Raw genomic sequence first — 27252 nt, forward strand, 5'->3', positions numbered from 1 at the left:
TGGGTTTTTTTCCCTCTGTGCTCTTCCTGCTGATCATTGATCTTGAGTTAAACCATCAGTTGTTTATTAAAATGCGTTGAGAGAAAGGGGTTGCAGGCTTCATCAATGCATAAAAAACACATTGGATTTTGTCATGAAACGGTTTGGTTCTGCACCAATACCAAAGCGAAGTATATTAATTTTTCCTTTTTGAAATGAGCAAGGTCAGATTTTTTACTTTTGTCTTTCCCTCGACGGCATCTGATTGTTGAAAAAAAAACACACAGATGTTTTGGATTCATTTATTGTGTTGTACCAGGATTTTTGGTGAGCAGTATGGCTAGTGGCCAATGATGCCATATGGATGAGTGTTAAATGAGAGCAAACTGTTTGAATAACAGTGTACAATGTAGGTTATTGCAGAAAACAAACAATTGTATTATGAAAGGGCTTCGTTAATCAAGTTGGACCAGGGCCCAATTTCATAGAGCTGCTAAGCACACAAATTTGCTTAGCATAAAATTGTTGCCTTGATAAAAACAGGATTACCAAAAAAAATTCCATATGGTTTTCAGGATAAGCAAACAATGGCTGAACACCAGTAATAAGTGATATGCAAGAAATGGAAATTTGGTTGGTAATCCTGTTTTTTTTTCAAGGAAGAAATTTCATGCTAGGCAAATTTTTGTGCTTAGCAGCTCTATGAAATTGGGCCCAGGCTGTGTTGGCTGTATTACATATTGTGCCGTCCAGTCCAGTGTTCTTTTGTTTGACTGTCAATAAGCCATTTGCGTGTTAGATTTTAATATTTTCTGAATACAATGAGATGCTTGATCAATTACCACTTCAATTTGAATTCCTCAGACCATCGTGACAGTTTCCATGTCACATGATTAGGGGCAAGCTTAAATTGCGTAGTTATGTAAGAGACGGCGAACACCCACACTCAATTCTGAATGAATGTGTATGGCACAATGGTACCAGGGTTTGCTCATCCTGGAGGTTGCTATACAAAAGCTTGCCTTGAACCTGTCATGCCTGACATGACATCTGTACCCCCCTATAGTCTGAGGAATTCAAATGTAAGCGGTACATTGTGACTAGAAGCAAGTCAATGTACCACATATCATTCCAAACTAACTCGCTAATGGCTTGGCAGGGAATCATACAAGGCAGAGCAGCTGCCCCCCCCCCCCCCACACACCTCCCTTTATAAAGGACACAAGTGTCAAGACTGGGACTCGAACCCACACTCAGGCCTGATACTTCACGGAGGCAACGGAGGCAATTGCCTTCATTGCCCCTTGTCATTGCCGTGGTGCCCTTGAAATGTTACAGTAGAAATTTACAATTTCCTCATAGGGTGCCCTTTGCCAAAGAGAAAATGCCTTGGTGCCCTTGCCTTTTCAAAAACGAAGCATACAGCCCTGCACACTATGCTGAACGGAAACACCGCAGATTGCCACATATCATACATATTTGCTGGCAATGAGGGTAATGATACATGTAGTCTACTATTGTGTTTATTAATCCATTTATGATAATAATAATTTGGGGGGGCTAATCATCCTTACTCGCAGCTAAGAGCTGAATTGCGAAGGACGCGGCTACAACGTGCTTCGAGAAGCAGGCATGCAAGGGGGCATTCAACTGCCAGCCACATCAACCCATTATGACCACGGAGCACAGCCAATATCGAAAGTGTTTGATTTTTTCCTGAGGGAGGAAAACGAGATAGTCTGGAAAACCCTCTTGGCACAGCAGCGAACCAACGCACAACTCAACTCACATATGGCCCCGACCGGGAATCGAACCGGGGTCACCTTGGTGAGAGGCGAGCGCTGTACACACAAGCCAACCGTGCCACAGAATGATGTCGTCTTTGTTTGAAAATAATTCAAGGTGAAAATGTAAATTGCTTTTTTCTAATTACTTATAATTAATTCACATAGTATAATGTAGACAAAGGACATGATGTGAACAAAAACAGCCACCCCTCCGCCAACTGCACTGGTTGTATCCTTTCATCAAGCTGTGATAAAATAATTAATTCTTTTCATAATAACACTGTGAATGGTTATTTTTCCATATTTTAAATTTAAACAGATTGATTCACCGATTCCATTATCTAAACAATGTGTGAGATAACAAAAGAAATGGCGTCGATGTACGGCTTCCTGCCGAGTAGCTGATGGGTTCTACAGTCATGACAGTGTATCATCAACACATTTCTCTAAAGCCTTTATTCACAATCCACGCTGTGTGCACAGATTCCAAGGTAAATGAACTGAGGGGCCCAATGTTGAGTGGAGCAGGTTGAAAAGAAAGTACAAAATACAAAATGCAGTGTCTACTGTACAGTATACTGTTCAAAACATCAAAACCACAACGGCTCTTTTCAGAGCCAACACTCCCTCAAAAGAAATCTTAAATACATGTACATGTCCATAGTACTTAAAAGCAGCATGCAGCATCAGAGTCCAGTTTTCTCCAGAAGACGATCAGAGCATACTGTTCGAAACGTCGAGTTGAAACCAACGGTTCTTTTCAGAACCACCCATACTCATTAGAGATAGTCATTACATGGTGTTACCGCAAACCTTTCTATACCGTATTTCCACCACGCAAAGTTTCAAGCCCTACCTATTTAGTTTACTTCTTATTTTTCACACCATGCAAAGCTTCAAACAGCATTCAGTTCCTACATGTACTTGCTGAGAAAACAGCATAGGACCGTCACTGTATTTTCACACAAACATCAATGCCGTCCCATTTAGCGTGGTAACAACGGGTACTAAATATAAAGCTTGGGCGATATCCATTTATTTTATTCACGATATATCGCCGACAATATATCGCGATATTCGATATAATCGCGCTTAATTAAATTTGACATCATCAGTCTTCTAACTCCCAGTGAAAGTTGTAGAAGAGACAGTCAAAGCATAAGAGAGGAGTTCTAATGACCTATTCTTCTGGTTTTCCTCCAAACCTATGGGGGTGCAAGATGTCTCAGCTATGAAATACATCACGATATTGCGATACTTGATCGATATCGCGCTATATCACGATATATCGTGATATATTGATATTTTGATTAAAACCAAATCGATCTGATATCGAAATCGTTTCCTAAGTAATATCGCGATTAAGCTTAATCGCGATACTCGATAAAATCGTCTCAGGCTGCAGCATTCACAAATGGTAACCTACCCTCAACAATCTGATTCAAATGTTTCTGAAGACAAAAACTACAAAACCATATTACTTCAAATAGAATCCTCTCTCATAATAGTTTAAAGGGACACGTTGCCTTGGATCTGACGAGTTGGTCTATAAAAAGCATTTGTAATCATTTGTTATAAAATCTCAACAATAGATAAAATAAAAAACCTGTGAAACTTTGAGCTTGTTAAAGTAGTCATTGATGTTGCGAGAGAATGATGGAAGAAAAGTCGCCCTTGCTGCACAAGATTGGTTTCGAGACCTTAAATTGTTATTCTGAGGTCTCAAAATCAAACTAAAATATTTAAGTGAGAAATTACTTCTTTCTCAATAACTACGTTACTTCAGAGGGAGCCGTTTCTCACAATGTTTTATACTACACGTATCAACAGCTCTCCATTGATCATTAACAAGTAAGTTTTCATGCTAATCATTATTTTGAGTAGTTACCAATAGTGTCCAATGCCTTTGAACTATGAACAGCTGCAGAGCTTCTCACCAAGTATGTTTTCATCATGTTCATGGTCATTAAAGGCAGTGGACACTATAGGCAATTGTCAAAGACTAGCCTTCACAGTTGGTGTATCTCAACATATGCATAAAATAACTAACCTGTGAAAATTTGAGCTCAATCGGTCATCGAAGTTGCGAGATAATAATGAAAGAAAAAACACCCTTGTCACACGAAGTTGTGTGCGTTTAGATGGTTGATATCGAGACCTCAAGTTCTAAATCTGAGGTCTCGAAATCAAATTCATGGAAAATTACTTCTTTCTCGAAAACTATGGCACTTTAGAGGGAGCCGTTTCTCACAATGTTTTATACCATCAACCTCTCCCCATTACTCGTCACGAAAGGTTTTATGCTAATAATTATTTTGAGTAATTACCAATAGTGTCCACTGCCTTTAACTTTTAGACTATTCATCAATCTATGATCAAAAACACTACTTCTTGAACCAAAATCTATACTTAGCTTTATGACATTGCACCTATAGCCCCTGTCACTAAAAATTGCGTGTGATGAGCTACGGCTGTTTTCATACCAGGATGAATCGCTTGTACATGCTCGTCTCTTATGATCAATGAGGCACAGGTGTACCGGGGAGAGTTCAGGGTTGGATTGGGTTTATTTTGTTAAAGGTTTGAAAAAACATTCCACGGTGGAGACGAGTTTCGCAGAATGTAAAGCCAAAGTATGCAAAGAGGAAAAAGCCCAATCACGCTGCTGTTGTAATACTGGGTACAATGTAGATAAATAGCATGGAGGACTTATCTAATCAATAAGTGCAGTGTACATGGTACACAACGCAAGTCCTTTTTTGCACTTGTGGTATACAACTTTCCAAAAAGACATCTTACGAGAAATGGAAATCCCCCCCCCCCCCCCCCGCCACCCCCCTGATACCATACAAAAGTTAATGTGATCTGTACACAATCACTACCACTAACACCCTGCTGATCAAACACCAGTGCTTGAATCCGGTGCTCTTAACCCCTCGGCCATACTGTGAAGAATGTGTTTCAGCCCCAGGAGTAGCTGGCAATGTGCCCCTGATGACAGTTGATTTGGGTCAATAAACCCCAATCAGTTATGGTGTAGCCCTCACTTTTAAGTTGCCATCTGGCCTTATGATTCATTCATTCATTTGTGGTTTATTAAAAAATAAAAATCCATGGCAACCAAGGTCGGATTCCCAGGATTTAAATATACAGAGTAATACACATTCATTTTGGAAAATGGAATAATTTGGCAAGAATGTAAGTTGGCAGAGACAAAACCGTCCAGCTGCATAGAGGGCACTAAACAAGTTACCAGTAAATGTAAAACTTACCTCCATCGGCGTACGTCTCTTGTCCGTACCCGTCTTGCAGCCCGCTGCTCCAGGTACCCTCGTAGCGTGCCCCACTGGCAAGGCTCTGAATCACCCCGTATTTTCCTTTGTATCCCTGCGTCCACTCCCCGCGATACACCCATCGCCCCTTGTTCTCCACCCCCAGTCCGTGGCGTCGGCCATGCTCCCAGTGGCCCTCGTATGTGTTCCCGCTCGGCCAGGTGTAGACTCCTGTCACCTCAAAGCCGTAGTGCCACGACCCATTATACTCGCCCTTGCCCTTTGGCCCGGTGCATACCCCGTGGCCGTGGGCCTTCCCCTCCTCCCAACCACCGCAGTAAGAGCCCCCATCGTCAAAGTCGAAGCGCCCGCCGTTCATTGGAGACTGCCGTTGCACCTGCGGAGCGCGCACGAAGCTCTCGTCTCCTCGCTCAGCTCGAGGGGGTTACGTCGTTACGAACTAAACATTTGGGTTGGCGTTACTGTCTTAGGCAATGATCACATGACAGGAGATTGCTGAAAAAGATAAGAAAACGACAGTATAATTAACAAACAGCACTAATAAAACTACAGTATCTGAAACAAAATGCCAATCGTCGTGTTCAAGGGCACCGGTCCGCAAAGACAAAGTCAAAAGTCCAGGATTTAAAATACCACTTTAAAATACCACTTCAAATACAGTACTAGGTGATCTGAGGTAAAGCGGTTATGATTTCCATAGACGAGGTGTAATGTTAAGGAAAGCTCCATCTCCATAGCTATAGCGATGCGGAATACTGTAGTTGCATGGACGTCCACGTACACGTATTATGAAAGCTAAGGACTGAAAGCCCAAAACAAATACACAGTTAAACAAAATTACACTCTTGCAACCATCGAATCAATGAAATCAAACCAGTGGATTTCATTAAAACCAATCTATGATAGTGCAGCGGAGATACCAGCCAACATTAAAAAAAAACCTACCTCATGATAACATATGCCAAGTATCCCGGCCACATACACAGGCTGTATATAACTCCACATTGCAAAACAACTGTAGACACATAGATCCCAAGCTAAAAATTAACATATAACAGCACAGCAGTCCGGTCGCAATGCTCAACACAAAACAGGTTCACCTACACACAGTATACTCCACATATAAAAACCTACACATCATACACATGCGGAGCCGGTTTCTAAGAGCAGATTGTTTCCATTTTGATCCATAACTGCACATTACAAAGTAGCAACATAGACACACGCACGGTCCTGTGTCGACGATACAACATCAGCGTCTGTACGTACACGAGGTCCCTGAAATATTTCTACAGCCACTCCGTGACTCGTGGTTCTGTCTGACGCGCCGCCAACAAACACTGTGTGCAGGTACTCAATGTGAACGCGATAGAGACAAGTGCCAGACCCTTTACACTGTGCTGATAACTACACGCATGTAATTGCTCCAACTGGATCACTATCTTCCAATGTAACAATAGAGTCACCTCAATTTATACATGAGTGGGTACTTGCCAATGAAATGATGTCAAGTTATGAATAATGCAGTGTTGAGTGGATACATATTCAAATGACTTGAATACTTTATTTCATAATATGCTGCCTGTTGTAACAATATAGTCACCTCATTGCCTATGAATTGATGTCAAGTCATGAATAATGCAGTGTGAGTGAATACATTATTCAAATGACTTGAATAATTTATTTCATCAAAAGTATTCATTTTCAGTTGCTGCCTGTTGTAACAATAGAGCGACCACCTCAATTTGCAGAGTGGATACTTTCCAATGAAATGATGTCAATTCATGAATAATGCAGTGTGAGTGGATACATATTCAAATGATTTGAATAATTTATTTCATAAAAAGTATTCATTTTCAGATGCTGGCTGCTGTAACAATAGAGTCACATCCCTTTGTACATGGGTGGGTAATTTTTTGCATATTATTATGATTCATGAATGTATGTCAGTTCATGAATTATGCAGTGTGAGTGGATACATATTCAAATGATTTCAGGGCAAATATTAATTTTTCAGTATGCAAGGCCCAAGTACAAGTCCACCATTGCGCAATAAGGATTACTGTTTTTTTGTTTGAATTTTTTTAATCAGTTTTAAAAATGACTAGGCCTACCTAGACTTTAAAAAAAAATCCAAAGAACACACATTGAGATGCAGGCTACAGTTGTTAAAACTACACAATTCTATTTGCTTACAAGTGCACTGCAGAACAGTACTAGCGTACATGTATGTATGAGCAGACAGCATGTATATATTGATGATACATAATTTATATTATGTACATACATCTTATTTGAATAAAGTAAGTGACAAGTAATTCATGTCTACAAAAGTGCACAAATTTACTTAAAGGCAGTGGACACTATTGGTAATTACTCAAAATTATTATCATAAAACCTTTCTTGGTAACGAGTATTGGGGAGAGGTTGATAGTATAATACACTGTGAGAAACAGCTCCCTCTGAAGTGACGTACATGTAGTTTTCGAGAAAGAAGTAATTTTCCACAAATTTTATTTTGAGACCTCAGATTTAGAATTTGAGGTCTCAAAATCAAGCATCTGAAAGCGCACAACTTTGTGTGACAAGGGCGTCACAAAGCAACAAACTGACATGATCGTGACAAAAGGACCTGCCCTAACAAAGCAGGAGAAGGCAAAGTCATCATTAAAAATGGTGGAGTTATACACAAGGGCAAATTAATGAATTATTCTTACATAAACTTCAGGGGTGCACTCTGGCACAAACCTTGCAAATGTCCCCGACTGTTTGCTAACAATTACTGTGGAATGAGTGGCGAGCGATAAGAAACAGACGAGTATTCTGAGTATTGGTACATGTGTACACGTGTCTGACGCTTTAAAGGCACTGGACACTATTGGTAATTACTCAAACTAATTGTTAGCATAAAAACTTACTTGATAACGAGCAATCGAGAGCTGTTGACAGTAAAACACATTGTGTGAAACGGCTCCCTCTGAAGAAATGTATTTCAAAAAGTTTATGAAAAAGAAGTAATTTCTCACTCAAATAAAAAAAGACTAACAGCTGAAAACTTAAATGCATCTGAAAGCACACAAACATGACAAAGTAACGCAACACAGGTGTTTTTCCTTTCATTATTTTCTTGCGAATTGGATGACCAATGAGCCCATATTTTCACAGGTTTTTCATTTTATGCATTACACCAAGTGAGAATACTGGTCTTTGACAATTACATTGTAGTTCAGTGTGTCCACTGCTTTACACTTCCGTGTACTTCAATACATTTCGAATGCAACCATCATCATTAGAAACGGAACGGTTTTCGTCATTTAAACATGTTCATTTGATCCCCCAAGTCTTGAGTATGCGTTTCGAGCTTAATTCACGCACAATATGGCATGAATTATGCATACTACGTACAGGGGGTACCAACCTTGCAAATCGCACTCATCAGTTTTATTCCAGTATGCGAATTACACATATCATGAATTATGCAATATCTACAGAATACTAACAACGTACACATTAAAGCCATTGGACCCTTTTGGTAAACCGTATTGTCCAAGGCCCACACTTCGTGTATCACAACTTCTATATCAAATAACAAACCTGTGAAAATTTGGGCTTAATCGGTCATCGGAGTCGGGAGAAAATAACGGGAAAACCCACCCTTGTATCCGCGCGTTTCGCCGTGTCATGACATGTGTTTAAAATAAATCCGTAATTCTCGTTAACGACAGGGCTAGAAGAGCAGGAAGCGTTTTTCCCCTCAAAACCGATGATTAATGTTTGACGCAAACAATCTCACAAAGTGGACGATAATAATTTTCCATGTTTGACAGGACCATCAAACATGTGCAGTGCCCAACTCCCGGCTGCTTGAGGTGATTACATAAGATGAATATACAGACCGCCCCCGGATATTGAATCTCAGATTTGACTTATTGACACAGTTGATAGAATAATTGGTGAGATTGGTAAAAAAAACATAGAACAAGTAATGATTTGTCCATAATGAGCAAGAGAGATGATTGCCTCCAAGTACATGCATATGTAGGTCTAAAGGAACAGGAAAATTTAAGGCTAGTCCTAAGTTAGGACGATAAGACTTAAGTCTTAACTCTTTGTGAAATCCAACCCTGGGCAAGCCTTGATGAACTTCGCTCTTGAAGCGTAAAGTTAGAGAGATAATTGCTTCTAAGCCTCCCTGGCATTGTCTTGAACTTCGCTCTTAAAGTGTAAAAGCCTTCTTAGGTTTAGGCCCAACTTATCACCAGGAACTCATACAAAAATATCATCCAGTTCGTAATCTTAGCTCTAAATCCAGGTCTCTCTTAACAATGAGTGCACTGAGTTCTTTAACCAGCATTTACAACACACGGAACCTACGACTTAACGTACCATCCGAAGGACAAAGCTGTGGTTAAGTGTCACGACCAGGGCCCAATTTCATAGCACTGCTTAACGGTAAGCAATTTGTGTGCTTACTCTAGCAGAAAAATTTGCTTAAGCCTTAGCCTATTTCACAGGTTAGCAGAAACATTGGGCGGCCATATTGCGTGTTTACCGTGGATTTGCATTGTGACGTCATTTATTTTGTGCAGTAAGCACCAGAAAGTTAGCATGCCTTTTTGTGTGCTTCAGTATTAGCAGCGCTATGAAATAGAAATTGCACAGTAAGCACAAAATCGGCTGCTAAGCAGCGCTATGAAACTGGGCCCAGGGCTTGAACTCACACTCTGCTGATAAGAAACGCCAGAGCTTGACTTATTGTAGACTGCTCTTATCCGCTCGACCACGACACGCTACAAGGCCTTTATATCAAGGCCTGCCTTCATGCCCCTAAAGAACACGTGTAGTTTCAAGTGCCCTCATTTGAGAATGAGACGCCCTTCACCCCAGAAAAAAGATACATGCAGTACATTACAATGTCCTGGGATCTGACCAGTCATGGATGAAATGCGATTATTCAGCTGAATTGCTCTAGCTTGCCACCCCACTCTTGTTTGATAACATGGATTGGGTATCAGAATTATCCCACACTGTCTTGTTGTGAAAGTTATACCAAACTGTTAAATGCTAGAAAAAGCTCTGTTTCCATAGCTATCATTATTTTTAGCAGCAAGGCGGGATATGTACAGTACCGCTCGCTCAGTCTTTTGACAAAACTGCCTACTATTTTTCACCTGCAACATGTACTTTAAGAAACTGTGTGGACAACTCTGGTAATTTATTAATGACCATCATCACTTTGTGAATGCAATGCACATCGCTGTAAAAATCAATTATGAAAATCAATGCATAATAAATTTGAATTTACATAAACTTGCTTGAACCTTTTTTGAAACATCGTCTCCTTGTCAATGCAATACACCGCTGTCAAGATTAAATGCATTTATTGAATTAACGTTTACTTGTTTGAACCTTTTTGAAACATCCTCTCCTTGTCAAGATGAATTATGCAGATCAATGCATAATTTAATCGAATTTACATAAACTCGCTTGAACCTTTTTAAAACATCATGGTAGGGAAAAAAAAACATGAGGTCTGTCCCATGCCGCTATCCGTCCTCCTTGAGATGCTGACATCATCCAGGTGCCGTCAGTGACGACTTTGTAAGTCCCTTGATGGGGAGAGAAATAGATCTCACAGACCCACAGCAGACCAAGCGATTGTTGAGGCCCTCTGATGAGAGGCATTCAACACTTTGTGTTGAGCGAACGAGGCTGTGCGAACAATAAGTTCTACGTCTGCATTAAGTCCCCAGAGGGCAGAGACATGTCAAAACTCTGACAACTCACCATTTAGGACTATAACATTCGGGTGCATCTTTTGCAAGGTGAATGTCGTAAACACAAGTTTCTGTGGGAGTCAGATTAATTCCTGTGTGATAAGATAAAGAATGTTGCCAAATCCTTGCCCCGATGCTCATGTAAATCATACAATGCACGTCTTCTGGATTGAACAACATGTGAGGAAAGCACACTAGAGGATAACATCAAGTGATACTCGGATCTTTAGCCACTTTCTAAGGCTTGCAGGCTTCCGAAACAGACAAAAACAATGTATTGGTAGGGCGGTGAAGCCAGGCAAGTACACTCATTTACTCAAGGGCAAAGACACTCAAAACTCTTATACGTTACCATAACATTTGGCTACATCTTTTGGTGAATGTCGTAAACACTAGTTTTTATGCGAGTCAGAATAATTCCCCTTGTGATTGTATTTGAGAAAAAGAATGTTGCCAAATCCTTCCTTGCCCTTATGTTCATGCATGTGATGTGTACTTCTTCTGGAACGACATGTGAGGAAAGCACGCTAGAAAATAATATCAAGTGATACACGGGCCTGGAATTCAGCCATTTATTGGGGCTCATGTACAGGGCAGTAAGGCCAGGCCAGACACTCATTTACTTGAACTTGAAGAGGAGAATTTACAAATGGGAGGAAGTCACGAGTAGAAAATAAACAAATCATTAGAGACAATTTTTGCAAGCTGATTCAGTTGTTATATATAGGAAAGGTCAGGAAATGGTCATGTTGGTGGGGGGGGGGAGGTGCTACTGGGAATTATCTCAAGCCACATTGATTGCTTTTGAAGCAACAAAGCGCCAATGAAAAGAACAATGTAAACTAGGCCACTATCAATAATTATGACCTACATTTTATTATCTATGGTACGTAATTGTGTAAAGCAGCGCTAGATGATGATTGGCCTAAAAATTAATCATTCTGTCCTATGATGAAAAACAGAAAGGCAAAATAAAATGACGGAGAACTTTGTCAAAGGTATACATGATTGGTAGAGTTGACAAAACAGTATCTGACAGTGTTCATGTTTTGAGTCATCAACTACGTATGAATTTTACAAGCCTGTGAAAATTGGGGCTTAATCCATTGTGGGAGTCAGGAGAAAATAGTGAAAAACCTTGACGTGCAATTTTTAGAATGAAAACACATTGTCGTTAAATTTGATTGCAACGACAAAAATCAGATTGCTTTTTATAGGGTATCATACACAGTTTCCTTAAATATGACTTCATTTCAGAGGGAAATATTTCACAGCAAAAAAAAAGAAATAGGGTTCTCCTATAAAAATCGTGTAATCAGTTTGCTTTCAAACTAAAATTAAACAATTCTATTTTTAAATTTTAAGCTTATTATAAAAATTTATTGAAATTAATAATGTAATGCCTTTGTATGATCAAAAAAACTACCGGTAGATAAAAGGAAAGAATTGAGGCCCGATGTTTAAGCCGAAAGGGCCAAATTATTCTTTTATCTTTCAGACACAGAAAACCACAGTTCCCTCAAACCCTCGGTGGGGCCCAGGGATTCAGCGATGGGCTCTTCCTGCTTCGCTCGCCGCTACTAGGGGAATCCTTGTTAGTTTCTTTTCCTCCGCTTAGTGATTGTGCTTATCCTCCACTCGTGAGCGATGCTGAAAAAACGACCTTTGAACTTTTAAGAATGTACAGTAGCACCTGCTCAATAACACTCGAAGCTTATTCTTTGAACTTATTTTTTTACAGTATGAGACAAAATTAAAATTTACCAATCTTTTAAGGTGTGATCACGGATTTTCTGTGCAATAGTGGAATAATTTTTTTAAATACCCCGGTTGTACATTTTTTGTAATTTTATGCCTTTTAACAATGTTGTTTTTCTGGCATAACATTATGATAACTCCTTTTTCGTCATGTCCGTCAGGGTCATGCGTAATCATCCACTAGTCGGACAGGTGTTGTTGCGTCGTCGTGCTTCGCTCTTATCTGCGATCCCAAACTGCAAGATCTTCAAGGCTGTTTTTCACCTGCCTGCTTCACTCCATGTGATTTCCCTGTGGGGGAGGGGGGGGGGAGACGGACGGCGGATGGGACGACTGAGACAGGATTTTGTTTTTTTCATGTTTTTTTTCTTCTTATTTGAGGTTGCCGTGATGATGAAACTTGTGGGGCAAGGTGAATGACTCGTCTCGCTTGGTCTTTCTGTCAGATTGGAGACGTTTGAATGTCGGCTATTGTTGGTTGGGGGGGGGGGGGGGTTGGAAATCGCTTCATTTGTTGTTGCTGATTGAGATGTGCAATGCAGCCCTGAGGAGTGAGAATTATTTGTTTTTGTGTTGATTGTGTTTTGACGGACCTGTGAGGGGGTTGAAATTAGGGCAGCCTATTTCTGTTTAAAGTAGTGGCTAAACAAACTTGGATTTTGGACTTGCACTACAGGCACTCATCTTCGTGAGTGGGCAATGCCATTTTCATTTTGCAAAAGGGCACTTCCACTGGAAACCTTTTATAAAGTCTATGGGAAACTTGTTGAAGGGGCACCCAGGCCACAACCAGGCACAACAGAAGCTATGGCCTTTGTGTAATGCCAGGACTGGTACTTCTTCTCTGATGCACAGTTGAACTTTGACTTCACTCCTACGTATCACAAACTGTTTGGTGTGTACAATTTCTTTTTTATTAAGCCAGCCTCCGGTCGACTTTGCGTCAACAAAAAACAAATCGGCGGCTGACTTTTCAGGATCACACTGTTCCTGAGCTACATGTAAGACCATCAGGAACTTTTTAGTCAGCAATTATTTAAGACCTGAGCGAAACTGCGATAATTTTAAGACAGTCTGAAAAAATTAACAGTCGCAATATAACAATTTCAACTTGTACGACATGATTCTGAGGGTCGGGAACCAATCGCAGATGCACGATTTCTCAGTTGTTGTGACCTGAGCATATTTTGTCTGCGCGTTGCCGACGGTTTGTTGCGGGCGCAATAAAATTGTAGCTTCGCCCTTTGGCCGGCTTTAGCCGTTTCAGTCTCCCCATGTAAAATCATCCACTGCAAATGTAAGTTTTTTATTGTTTCAAATCTAGAAAGTATTCCCCCACAATGGATACGTAATGTAAGACATCTACAGACTAAAGGCCCGTTCACACAGGCCCTGATAACGAGAACGAAATTGATAAAAATGCACGCCCTTGACTGGTTAAATAAGCATTTTTGTTATCGTTATCCTGGCCTGTGTGACCGGGCCTTTAACCAGGACAGTTCTACAAATAAGGAAACAATTACTGATTAGTGGCTAAAGTAGTAGTCCCGTAAACTTTCTATACCATCCGCCCTGGTAATAGTTAAAAAGCAGGACAGTTCTTTTCAGAACTGAGAAGTCTCCCGAACCTCCGATTTTCTACTCCGCGGCAGTAGAATAAAGCAAGACATTTCTCTAAGAACAAACTCTACCTGGCAAGTAGATACACACATGGTGTTACCGCAAACCAAATATACATTGATACCTCACCATGCAATGCCTCAAATCCTAATTACTAATTGATTTGATAAGCCTATCGATGGCTATAAAGCGCTATTCAAAAATGTTTTCAAATCAAAACCCCATAGTGGTTACATTAGGCAACAATCGCAGGCTTGATACTTCACGGAGGCCTCCATGCCCCCTGGTACCTCAAATGCCTTGGTACCCTCAAAATGCTCAAGTAGAAACTTACAATTCCCTCCTAAGAGCACCTTTTACATGTACATGTACCAAGGAAAAAAAATGCCTTGCTGCCCTTGACCTTTTCAAAATGAAGCATACAGGCTAGCAAACAAGTTCAGGCTAAATCAGGATGAGGAGACGTGGTTGAAAATCTGATCTCCGGGCTGGCTAACAAGCTAACAGGGAGGGTACGTACATGTACCACGCACTGACAACCCTTGACAGTCACAATAACCTATATCCCACAGAGACAACAAATTATCTTTAACATTTTAAAATTAGGTCAACCTGTGACCTTGCATTCATCTGCACAGAGCCTCTAAAAATACACCCCAGAGATTGTTCCTTAATAAATAAAAAATCATGGTAAATTTTTATAATGACACCAGAGAAAAACCCAAACCACACAGTGCACTCACAGGCGAAGATGATCATGAACTGTTCATGAATATTCACAAATAGTTCATGGTTGTTAATTGACATCAGTTCATGAACTGGCCATCAACGTACTTGAACAACAAATGAGACAATTGGTTGATGAAAATTTCATTCATGAATTTTTGAGGTATTTTTCATGAATGTTTTTTTTCCATGAGTTTTTCACAAACTTTTCATTCATTAAAAAAATCGAACAAATTTTTTTTTATTCTGCTCTGAGTGGCAGGCAGATAATAACTTATAATTCACTTGGATCATATTATTATCAACATTATTAAATCATTACATTTCATCAACTGTTTTACTAAGTTTAGGCCTAACACCTTAACAATTATCAGTATTAATATGCACACATAAAAACAGCATGCTACACAAGATTTAGTAACACCACATCCGCCATACCTCAAAAAGACTACTACGGCCTTCATGGCCTCAGAATAACTCCAGCCTGCACTGTGGTAGAACATCCTCTCTGCAGGAATATTGCTTGGGTGGGTTTCGAACCCACAACCAACCCCAACTAGAGCAGGGCCCAATTTCATAGAGCTGCTAAGCACAAAAATTTGCTTAGCATGAAATTTCTTCCTTGATAAAAACAGGATTACCAACCAAATTTACATTTGTTGCATATTGCTTGTTACTGGTATTCAGCTGTTGTTTGCTCATCCTGAAAATCATGTGGAAATTTGGTTGGTAATCCTGTTTTTATCGAGGCAGAAATTTCATGCTAAGCAAATTTGTGTGCTTAGCAGCTCTTTGAAATTGGGCCCTGATGTCTTAAACACTGGACGACCCCATACTCCATCTAGAGTAATATAGAGCAGTCCTAAACTACAAAATGAGATTGCAAATTTTTGCCTCCAAGTGACACCCAATCCTCCAATATCATCCCTTCAATGTCACTCCAGACCAAATTGTTCAAGGGCTTACAATAAGGGCCCAATTTCATAGCGCTGCTAAGCGACCGATTTTGTGCTTACTTTGCAATTTCTATTTCATTACGAAAAGGCATGCTAACCTTCCGGTGCTAACAGCATGAAAATAATACATGACGTCACAATGCAAATCCGCGGTAAACACGCAATATGGCCGCCCAATTTTTTTTAAGCAAATTTTTCTGCTACAGTAAGCACGCAAATTTGCTTACCGTTAAGTGAAATTGGGCCCAGAATGGAATTACCTGACCCAGTCATTTACGCAGACCTGCAGCCATCCGGCTTTCTGAATTATCATTTTAGCAAAGAGGATTTAGCAAATGATAGAAGGATTGGATTGGGGAGGGTAAGGGATAAAGATGCCTTCATTGCTGGCTAATTCCCCTGTTGAAATCTGAAGTTTTTAAATTTCTTAAAATGTATCCAAACAATTTTTTTTTTTTACAATTTTAATTTAAAACATAAATAATGTAAACTGCTTTCACTTCCGAGCCAGTTTATCTTTAATGTAACAAATAAGTCCCCCTAGACAAAATGGTGCACCCCTTTTTCATAATGTATTTTACTCTGTAGTCCAATGATAAATCTCATTGATTTCTAATTTACAAATACTGTACCTTTCCTAAGATTAAAAAACTGCCAATAATATGTATTCTGAATGGGGCCTAATCTACACAACTGAATAAGACATGTCCTTCAAATAAGGTTTAAAATCCAATTTAAAAAACTAAAGTGTACAGACATCCGGAGCTAATCCTCGATTCCCCTTCACTTAATCCAGGGGAAAGATGCAGTTAGCTAATCATATTACCATGGCGACCGGATAATAATTTCTATAGGTGACTCGGAAGGTTTGGATGGTACAATAACTGTACATTGTACAGATGCTACAATACTGTACATTGTACAGCATTGTGTGATGAACTTTTTTCTTATTTTATAATACAGTATTTCATTGACATCCATTCATATTTTGTGCACAGTACCAGCATGAATTTGAAGGAAATAATTAGATTTAATGGCTGGCGCATACCCTCAGCATGTGTTTCATATAAAAACTGTGTGCAATGACAGGCAGAGTTTGTGCAAAACACTGCACACAAACTCAATAGACCAAATCAAACCCACTACACTTAAAGCCATTATACACTTTCGGTACAGAAAAGAAGAAAAAAAGTTCACAGATTTACAATGATTTACAGGGTTTACAGAAGGTAATGGTGAAAGACTTCTCTTGAAATATTGTTCCATGAAATGCTTTACTTTTTGAGAAAACATTAAAATAATATCAATTCTCGATAGCGAGAATTACGGATTTATTTTAAACACATGTCATGACACGGCAAAATGCGCGGAAACGAAATTGGGTTTTTCCATTATTTTCTCCCAACTCCGATGATTGATTGAGCCTAAATTTCCACAGGTTTGTTATTTTATATATTAAGTTGTAATACACGAAGTGTGGGACTTGGATAACACTGTTTACCGAAAGTGTGTAATGGCTTTAAGTTTACCCTTGGTTGTTGGAACCGTTAGATTTAATGGACTATTAAATGTAGTGCATAATAGGACTAGATACAATAAATTTAACATGTGAAAATTTCAAAAGACGGTCATGAACGTTTTTGAGATTCACCGAAAATCCGGAGTGCTACTACTAGTACACATGAAGAATAATCCCTAATACACAATCTGAGAAGCATTACTGCAATGTACTAACTCCTAGAACTACATGTATGAGGTTCGTTCCGCTATCGCCTCGATACGTGGTCTTGTGGACCCCCCCCCCCCCCCCCACCCCCTAATTTAACCCCTACGCTAGCGTAAAAATGTATTTTGTGGAGAGTCTATTGATGTAATTTAGCAATTTAGGAAAAATTGAAAAGCAGTCATTTGACAGGTTCCCCTTGCATGTAGTCTAGATCAAGATATGGGGGGGGGGGACACTGCTGGGGGGGGGGGGACACTGCTGGGGACGGTGCTCATTAAATTGCTGATCAATGCTATTTATAGGAACTTGAACATGACAAGGATTGTGGCAGTGGGTTAATAATAAATGAAAGGTTTGTTGATGCAGATCAATATTTTGATCTAAAGAAATGTACATTTTATTTTACCAATGTGGGCCCAGCAAGAATCAGAGGCGACACTAAGCTATTCTGGGGAGGGGATAATTTTGAGTTAAATGTGTGTACCGTTTAAACTAAAAACATCTCATTTTTTTCTTCTTTTTAATTTCTTTCACAAAAAAACCTATTTAAGTCTTCACTTCACAGCTGCTTTTGTATTTGGATTCTGAGCTAGAGCTCAATAATTGATGTCTCACTACACATCTGGTGTTTTTTCTTCTTCCTTGTTTGTTGTATTAAGAGTCCTGTGCCTTTAAGAGTCCCTGCCTGTAAGAGTGTACCAAGTGGTGATTCATGGGTTCTCAGATCTTCTTCTAAAAAATTAGAGTGATACATCATCATACCAAACGAATAAATCCAAAATTTTAGTTTGCTGACGCTTTCGGTTTTGGAGTTACCAGTTATCAAAGTTTGGGCCAAAAAGCCCTCGAGAAACGAATAGTACATTCCCTGTAAACACAAAAATGTGCGCCAAGGTCATCCCAAAAAAAGTAAAACATTTTTTGAAACCTCCAGTTGGGCTATCAAAAGTAAAAAAAAAAAGTTGGGATCTCGTTGGCGCGTCATGTTACGCGCACCTGAACCTTTGACGAACAGTGCCCTCGTGCCATTTTCAACGCCTCATAACTCAGCGCGCCTATAGGATCCCATGAATTAAACAAGTTCAAATGAAAGAGCTTGCATCCCTAAAACAAATTTAAGTGCAAAGTGCGTGGGATCTCGTTGGCGCAGAGAGATAATAGAGGTCAAAGTTCATATTTTACCAATATATTGCGTTTTCGCACCTCCGTAACTTCGCGCGCCAACAACAAAAAATTGTTTTTATAGCAACTGGGTATTGGAACAGTTTTCATCTAATGACAAATGAAAAAAGAATCTTGGGATCTCTGCATCTTGCATGTCAAAAGATTTTTTGAAAATTTTCTAAAGTATTGCCATTTCACACATTTTTGCCTAAATTGGGACAACAATCACTTTTCTCATCACTGTAAGTATCTGTGCCAAACAAGATCCCATCAATTTTTTCTTGTATTTGGTTAAGTTGAGTGTTCCTTAACAGAATTCAATTGAAAAATAATTGAGATCATGTTGGCCCACCAATATAACAAAGGTCAAAGGTCATATGAAACTACACTACTGCCTATTTTGGGCGATTTTGCGTCGTCTAGAAATCCACGCGCCAATATGATCCCATTAAGTTGTCCGCATTTTATGATTATATAGATTCTCAGCAACAAATAAAAAGCAAAAATCAAATGGGATTTGAGTGGCGCTAACAAATATTACAGATCAAAAGTTCGCAATACATGCCTATACTTATGCATTGCTGTGGCAACCGAAAGTGAGAAATATCCCCCAATTTGAAAATGTTGGCAAACCATGAAGGGGATAGGTCTCCAAAGTGAATTTTGGTCAAGAGATAGACTGGACTTGTTTTTACAAATGGTGTTAGTTTAATGTTGGTGGGTAACTGTTGCCAAGGTCAAAGGTTACACAGAATATGGGTGTTTTTTATATTTCTGTCAAGAGCCAACTTCAGAGCCTTTTCAAGATTTTATTTAATGAACAAGGGCTCTATCCTTTATGTTGGGGAAAACCACTTATAATGGGATCATATTGGCGCGTGGATTTCTAGACGACGTAAAATCGCCCAAAATAGGCAGTAGTGTAGTTTCATATGACCTTTGACCTTTGTTATATTGGTGGGCCAACATGATCCCAATTATTTTTCAATTGAAATCTGTTTAGGAACACTCAACTTAACCAAATACAAGAAAACATTGATGGGATCTTGTTGGCACAGATACTTACAGTGATGAAAAAAGTGAATGTTGTCCCAATTTAGGCCAAAATGTGTGGAATGACAATACTTTAGAAAATTTTCAAAAAATCTTTTGACATGCAAGATGCAGAGATCCCAAGATTCTTTTTTCATTTGTCATTAGATGAAAACTGTTCCAATACCCAGTTGCCATAAAAACAATTTTTTGTTGTTGGCGCGCGAAGTTACGGAGGTGCAAAAAAATATATTGGTAAAGTTTGAACTTTGACCTCTATTATCTGTCTGCGCCAACGAGATCCCACGCACTTTGCACTTAAATTTGTTTTAGGGATGCAAGCTCTTTCATTTGAACTTGTTTAATTCATGGGAACTTATAGGCGCGCTGAGTTATGAGGCGTTGAAAATGGCACGAGGGCACTGTTCGTCAAAGGTTCAGGTGCGCGTAACATGATGCGCCAACGAGATCCCAATTTTTTTTTTTTACTTTTGTTATAAGCCCAACTGGAGGTTTCAAAAAATGTTTTACTTTTGTTGGGATGACCTTGGCGCACATTTTTGTGTTTACAGGGAATGTACTATTCGTTTCTCGAGGGCTTTTTGGCCCAAACTTTGATAACTGGTAACTCCAAAACCGAAAGCGTCAGCAAACTAAAATTTTGGATTTATTCGTTTGGTATGATGATGTATCACTCTAATTTTTTAGAAGAAGATCTGAGAACCCATGAATCACCACTTGGTACACTCTTACAGGCAGGGACTCTTAAAGGCACAGGACATCTTTGGTAATATTGTCATGACTAGTATTTTCACTTGGTATATATTTATTATTTTTAATTTTTTTTTATGCAAGTCGCCAACCACACAAGGCCAGTAGGCTACTTCAAGGTGTGTGCTACAATTATTTTTTTCCAGAGGCCGTTGCAACCTACTCCTAGGGCTGAAACAGGCTAACCCCTTTTACAGTCCATACGGATGTAGGCTTGGGTATCATCATGAAGCCTGGCCAGTAGAGCAGAAAGCACTATGTACCTCCCCAATTTAATTGCAAATACATTTAAAAAATGACAAACCTGTGAACATTTGGGCTCAATTTGTCAGCTAAATTGCAAGTAGATTAATTTAAGAAAAAACACCCTTGCTGCAAAAAATTGTGTACTTTCAGATGCCTGAGAAAGGCTCCAGGCCTGCGTAAAGTCTTTCTCAGATTAAGATATTAGTGAGAAATTACGTGTTTTACCTCTTTCTCAAAAACTACGTTACTTCAGAGGGAGTTGTTTCCTACAATGTTTCACTATCAACGGCTCACCATTGCTTGGTACCAACTAAGTTTCTATGCTATGTTTTTAAGTAATTACCAATTGTGCCCAGTGCCTTTAAAGTGGGGATGTCTAATGCCATGGTTTGTTTCATCTCCTAGCGAATGGTGCCAGCGAAACCCAGACTTTATAAGTTCACGGACTGCGTACACTGTACACGTTGTAACTGTCGCTGACTTCTGACTTTTCTACTTGTATCCTACCAGTACCAGCTTGTGTAGTGCGTTAATGAAAAGGGCAAAACCTATAGTACACTTAGTGTACAGATGTATTGTAGCTGACTCATGTTTTTTAGCGTCTACACAGTTTATTAAAAGGAATGGATGGAATGTTTCAAAGTGCACAACTAAGATTGGACTCCGATGTCAGCTAAGCTACCCTTTCCAACAAATAAATACAATTAAGGCCAAGTACAATAAATAACATGTTGCTCGTCCCCGCCTGCCTCGGTTTTGGCGGTCGCACCGACTTTTTTTGTTATTTGTCATAAAAAAATATATATTTAAAAAATAAAATAAAAAAAGCTTTAAAATCAATTTACATTGATAGCTATTTCACATGTACCCTTTAATTTTATTGAATTTCATCATCTTTCTTACATGTAGGCCTACAAGAAATGCTAATTTGCAACGCATAATGAAAACTCGTTACTTTGAAACATTTTGCCCTTCAGGTTTGCATGCCACAGTTCTTTGCACAAGAACGTGATGCCACGCACACAGAAAAACTCTGGAGCAAAAGCAAGAATAACTCTTTAGAAAGAATTACAATGTATCAAAATGGACACATAAACACACACAGAATTTGAGGTATACAGAACATACTCATAAAACATTTTCAAATACGATGTGGCGGCCATCTTAGACATGGTGGCTGTCTTGAAAAAATAACAAAAAATCTGAAAATAACAAATAACAAGGACCTCCCTCACCAACTTTTTCAAAAAGTCCAGACGAGCAACATAATATTTATTTTACTTGGCCAACAGTCAGTCATTTTTTAAGTGTAGCCATTAAAAGTCATTCAATTCTAAATAATTATGTAATACACATGTACATTACATATTTTTTTATGAGAGTCTTTAATCCAGTCTCATCATTATTTCTCTAACTAATCCAATAATAAAATCAAGCCTCAAGGTTTTTGAAGATACTTTTCTTTTCTAGGTTTTTTCACGAATTATGAACTGGTCTAACAAATTTTGTTTTTTTTGTTTTAATATTTCTTTCTGAATTTTTTCTTGGCACAAATGGTACTCAATAGATTTAACAAGTACAGGCAAATAAACTCACAATCACCTTTGGAACATGCCATGCTCTGATCCGCACACAGGCAGTTGATATTATAAAATTGTTTGTTGCTAATTTCTATTTTTTTATGAAAGGGCACCGTGTTCTTTACTGACCTACTAGTATACATTTTTGAAATTTACACCTTTCTTCATGGTCTTTTCGGGTTAGTAAAATAGTTTTTAGTCTTGGTCCAGTAACGGGGAAGAGTAATTCTACCTCCATGGTCAAGTCAAAGACAGTACTTCTAGAAACTATAAGGCTCCCCTGTGAGCCTTACAGTTTCTAGAAGTACTACATAAGTGCTACATAATTGGGTCTCAGAATCCATCACTGCAATAACCTATCTTTCTGAAAGTTTGTATACAATTTTACAAATACTCAGCGCATTGAGTACCTTGTTTGGTAGATACGTGCGCTATATAATAAGACTTTGATATTATTAATATTATTATTATTATTAAGTTCAAAGACAGCATGTAACACAAATCCTAGACCCAGTGACTGGAACGCTAGATTCCTTTTTCGAAAATTTGGACATTATCTAGCGCCCCAGTCACTGGGTCTACACAAATCCTTACTCTGTACACAAACCATGGAGGATGAGAGATCCATCGTGGATGGTTAAAAATAAACATGATGGTTAAAAATAAACATTTGTCTTTTTTACTTTAATTTTAAAATTAAAAATAAAATTCCCTGCAAACTTTACCCCACATGATTATATTTTTTTTTCAACCTGCACGCAACACTTCATGGAAAACAGAGTGGAGTTTGCAGTGTAAATTGCAAATAATGAATGTTAAAAAAATCAGTGCATCTAAAAAATAAAATCCCACGAGACGTCTTGCCAGGCTCATCCCAGTCAGAGGTAAGCCGCCGGGGTCAGCGCAGCATCACGACGGCATCCCAACTAGCCGAACGCCGCCATCATCTTGGCATTCGCCCGTACTCCTAAAACTTGGCTCGTTTCTCATTGATTTTACCCTGAATCTTTGACAATAGCCAACACATTACATCTTCTAATTGATCTCAGAGAATGCTTTCAATAGAATCTGATAAAATCGTGATGTAACTACCTAAAACGATAATAAAAAGAAGATTTTATTTACCTTCGTCGAGTGTGTCATGCTGCTGTCACTGTCACATCGGCCATTCTTTACCCACCGTGCGTGCAAACAAAATAATGAAGAAACTGCGGATGGGCGATTCCATTTATGAGCGAGGTAATGAATTATTACTAAAATGTGTAATATATGCTATAAGAAAGATACAAGTAGGCCTAAGGGCCTACCTTTTTAACTGAAGAATTAAGCATGGTTAACCACACTTAAGTTAAATTTGTGATAAAATTTTACTTAAGAAAAATGGACTAATTTTGTTAATAAATTTGACTTCAGAAAAATGGAAAAAGTCAATGTACAAGTACATTGACAGTGTAACAAATTTAAACAGACAAACCAAATAAGTACGTAGTTGATTTTTGTCTTTATCTTTTATTCCACATAGATCAACATCATATCAGATCACAGTTTAATTTGAAAGTGGCTACCTGATGCTTTAAGACTATAGTTATGCATGAATTTATCTGATAAAAAGTTTGAGGAATGAATTTTTGTAAGACTTTGTACGATGAAAAAAGTGGAAAACTGGAGGACAATGTTTGTTTTTATCAATTGAATTAATACTTTCAATAATAACAAATCTGATGAAGTACCAGTAGTTGTTCATGAAGTTTGTTCTGACTTTCTTTTAATTAGTTTGTCTCCCCAATTAATACTCGTCAGTTCACTAAAATTTGAGTGATGAAATTAAAATTCTTTCCCAGGAGACAATGTTGTTCATTCTTTTTAAAATGTAAGTATAGTTTATTCTTGATTAAATAAATTAAATGGATTCCATACTTTTAAAAATCTTTCCCAATACACAGCGGATGGTTCTTAAGAGCTTTCAAAAGAAATATTTCCTTTTACTATGTTTAAAAATGTTCACGATATCATGCAGGCTTTTTACACAGATATATGCTTTCAACAACGTCCGTCTTTGTTACCATATTTAAACCTCATTAAAGATACTGAACACTATCAGTATTTGTCAAAGACCAGTCTTCTCACTTGGTGTATCTCAACATATGTAAAAAAATAACAAAGCTGTGATAATTTGAACTAAATTGGTTGAGGAAGTTGCGAGATAATAATGAAAGAGAAACACCCTTGTTACACGAAGTTGTGTGCTTTCAGGTGCTTGAAGGCAGTGGACACTTTTGGTAATTACTCAAAATAAAACCTTACTTGGTAACAAGTAATAGGGAGAGGTTGATAGTATAAAACATTGTGAGAAACGGCTCCCTCTGAAGTGACGTAGTTTTCGAGAAAGAAGTAATTTTCCACGAATTTGATTTCGAGACCTCAAGTTTAGAATTTGAGGTCTCAAAATCAAGCATCTGAAAGCACACAACTTTGTGTGACAAGGGTGTTTTTTCTTTCATAATTATCTCAAAAGTCCATCGACCAATGGATCTCAAATTTACACAGGTTTGTTATTTTATTCATATGTTGAGATACACCAAGTGAGAAGACTGGTCTTTGACAATTACCAATAGTGTCCAGAGTCTTTAATTTCAGGACCTCAAAATCTAATTCTGAGTTCACAAAATCAAATTCATGGAAAATTACTTCTTTCTCAAAAACTACGCTACATGAGAGGGAGCCATTTCTCACAATGTTTTATACTATCAACAGCTCCCCGTTGCTTGTTACCAAGTAAGTTTTTATGCTGACAGTTATTTTGAGTAATTACCAAGTGTGTCCATTGCCTTTAAATTTCAACACCCATATGTTATTAAACCAGACACATTAATATATAAAGCTTTAGAGGAACGTAATAAAGATTCAAAGGTTGCAAGTCTGAATCAGGTTACAAATTCAGTCTTTATGGTCTTTTTTGTTTCTTCTTTATTTATTTTTTGTAACACGATACGGAGAAATAAATGGGATACATTAAATATTTATAACTTGGTTTGGAGCCGTGTGGTGTCAGTGTTGAAATATTACCACACTGTGTCAACTGAATTGCCACTGAGCTGCCCTCAGAACTGTCTTCAAGGCACTGGACACCTTTGGTAATTGCCAAAGACCAGTATTCTCACTTGGTCTATCCATAGCTCTATGGTGTTTCCAAACATATGCATAATTTAACAAACCTGTGAAAATATGGACTCAATTGATCATCGAAGTTGCCAGAGAGTATAAAATGAAAGAAAAAACACCCTTGTTGCACAAATTTGTTTGCTTTCATATGCCTAGTTCAAAGGCTTCATGCCTGAAGAGTTTTAATATTTGAGTGAGAAATTACTTCTTTCTCAAAAACTATGTTACTTCAGAAGGAGCCATTTCTCACAATGATCTATACATGTACAGTGTACTACCAACAGCTCCCCCGTTGTCATTACCAATTAAGTTTTTATACTAACAATAGAGTGATTATCAATAGGGTTCACTGCCTTTAAAGTACACCATTGCAACATGAGGTGTATGAGGACAAGCTCATCAGCTCATTCTGAAATTTCTGCTAATGAAACCAAGATTTCTCACTTTAGCTTCGCAAGCCTGAGGAAGCCTGTAGACAACGATGCTTGCCATGTGAACCAGAAACACTCTTCCACCAAAAGCAAGATTTGAAAAGTTGCTAGGTGGGAGTATAATCAGGGCCCAATTTCATAGCGCTGCTTACTGGTTATTCATAATGATAATAATAATAAGAGTCGCCCATATGACAGGAGTAACTTGCACAAAGGGAAAAAAGTTACTTGTTTTACATGCTATATGATATCCTGAAATAATTAGAATCACTTATTGTTAAAAAAATATACAAAAAATAATTATGTATTTCCGCCCTTCACAGTTGACTTGTTACTGCTACTAATAATAAATTAAAGCTATTACTGGGAACCAAGTATTGAATTTCTGGTTCGAATCCAGGTCATGACACTTTTGTTGCTGAGAAAGATACTTCACTATATAAGTGCTTTGCTTCCTGACACAGGGGAACAATTGGATCCCTTCAAGGGTAGAGATTGATATTGTGTTTGAAGAAGCCTTTTTGAGAATCACACCAGCCCCGATTGTATACTCCCAAGGGAGCTAAGAAAGATCACAGGAATGTTTTTTGGCCCAATGACCAGAGCCACATTTCATCATAAAACCTGAAAGCACCAAAAAAACTTGCTAAACACAGAATAGTATTGCTTAGCAGAATCAGGTTACCAGCCATATAGTTACGTTTGGTTTGCATTGTTGTGGCTGGTGCCCGACTCAATTTTTGCTCAGCATTGTCAAGGGGTATTTTCTGCTTAAAGACACTGGACGCTATTTGTAATTGTCAAAGACCAGTCTTCTCACTTGGTGTATCGCAACATGGTATTTGTAAAATGTGCTATATAAGATCTAATGTAGTTATGATTATTAGTATTATAACTGGGCATCTCAAATACCCCAAATAATGACTTCCCTTTAAAAAACCTTGTACGATATTTTCAGAGTGTGTCGTAGTAGAAATTGTAATCTGGGGGAGGGGGTGGGATTGGAGGGGGTTCCGATGGGATGGGTACATTTGCGGTGTCTAGAAGACGCATCTTGATCTCCATGCTGAGCAGCATCTCAAGATCCTCCTCTGTCTTCTTACTGACCATGGGATTCCCTAGCAAGGCGTTGATGCCGTCCGTCCACATATCAAACTGGAAAGTAGGACAGGAATCAAAGCGTTAATAAAAACATTTGCTAGTCTTGCTTGAGTCTTTTTCTTTTCGTTCAACCCCAAATTGTT

The 27252-nt window shown here is 38.6% G+C and overlaps 2 protein-coding genes across 8 annotated transcripts in view; both read right to left on the reverse strand.

Annotated features, from left to right (window-relative positions):
• Positions 1-23582, reverse strand: part of LOC139934618 (uncharacterized) — a 95195-nt gene extending 71613 nt beyond the window's left edge. For 2 of the 3 annotated variants that reach the window (XM_071928909.1, XM_071928907.1), the window contains exons 1-2: positions 23541-23582; positions 5039-5554 (exon numbers count right to left, since the gene is read on the reverse strand). In XM_071928909.1, the coding sequence (XP_071785010.1) occupies positions 5039-5417 (379 nt within the window). In that variant the 5' untranslated portion in view covers positions 5418-5554; positions 23541-23582. Of the gene's footprint in view, positions 1-5038; positions 5555-6004; positions 6091-23540 lie in introns of those variants that run through there. The other variant, XM_071928908.1, reaches the window with a different exon arrangement.
• Positions 23583-23909: 327 nt separating this feature from the next.
• Positions 23910-27252, reverse strand: part of LOC139934726 (engulfment and cell motility protein 1-like) — a 35511-nt gene continuing 32168 nt past the window's right edge. For all 5 annotated transcript variants that reach the window (XM_071929106.1, XM_071929104.1, XM_071929105.1 and 2 more), the window contains one exon: positions 23910-27163. In XM_071929106.1, coding sequence (XP_071785207.1) covers positions 26963-27163 — 201 coding nt within the window. In that variant the 3' untranslated portion in view covers positions 23910-26962. The remainder of the gene's footprint in view (positions 27164-27252) is intronic.

The sequence above is a fragment of the Asterias amurensis genome, chromosome 3, assembly GCF_032118995.1.
Source record: "Asterias amurensis chromosome 3, ASM3211899v1".
In the NCBI taxonomy this organism is placed as follows: domain Eukaryota; kingdom Metazoa; phylum Echinodermata; class Asteroidea; order Forcipulatida; family Asteriidae; genus Asterias; species Asterias amurensis.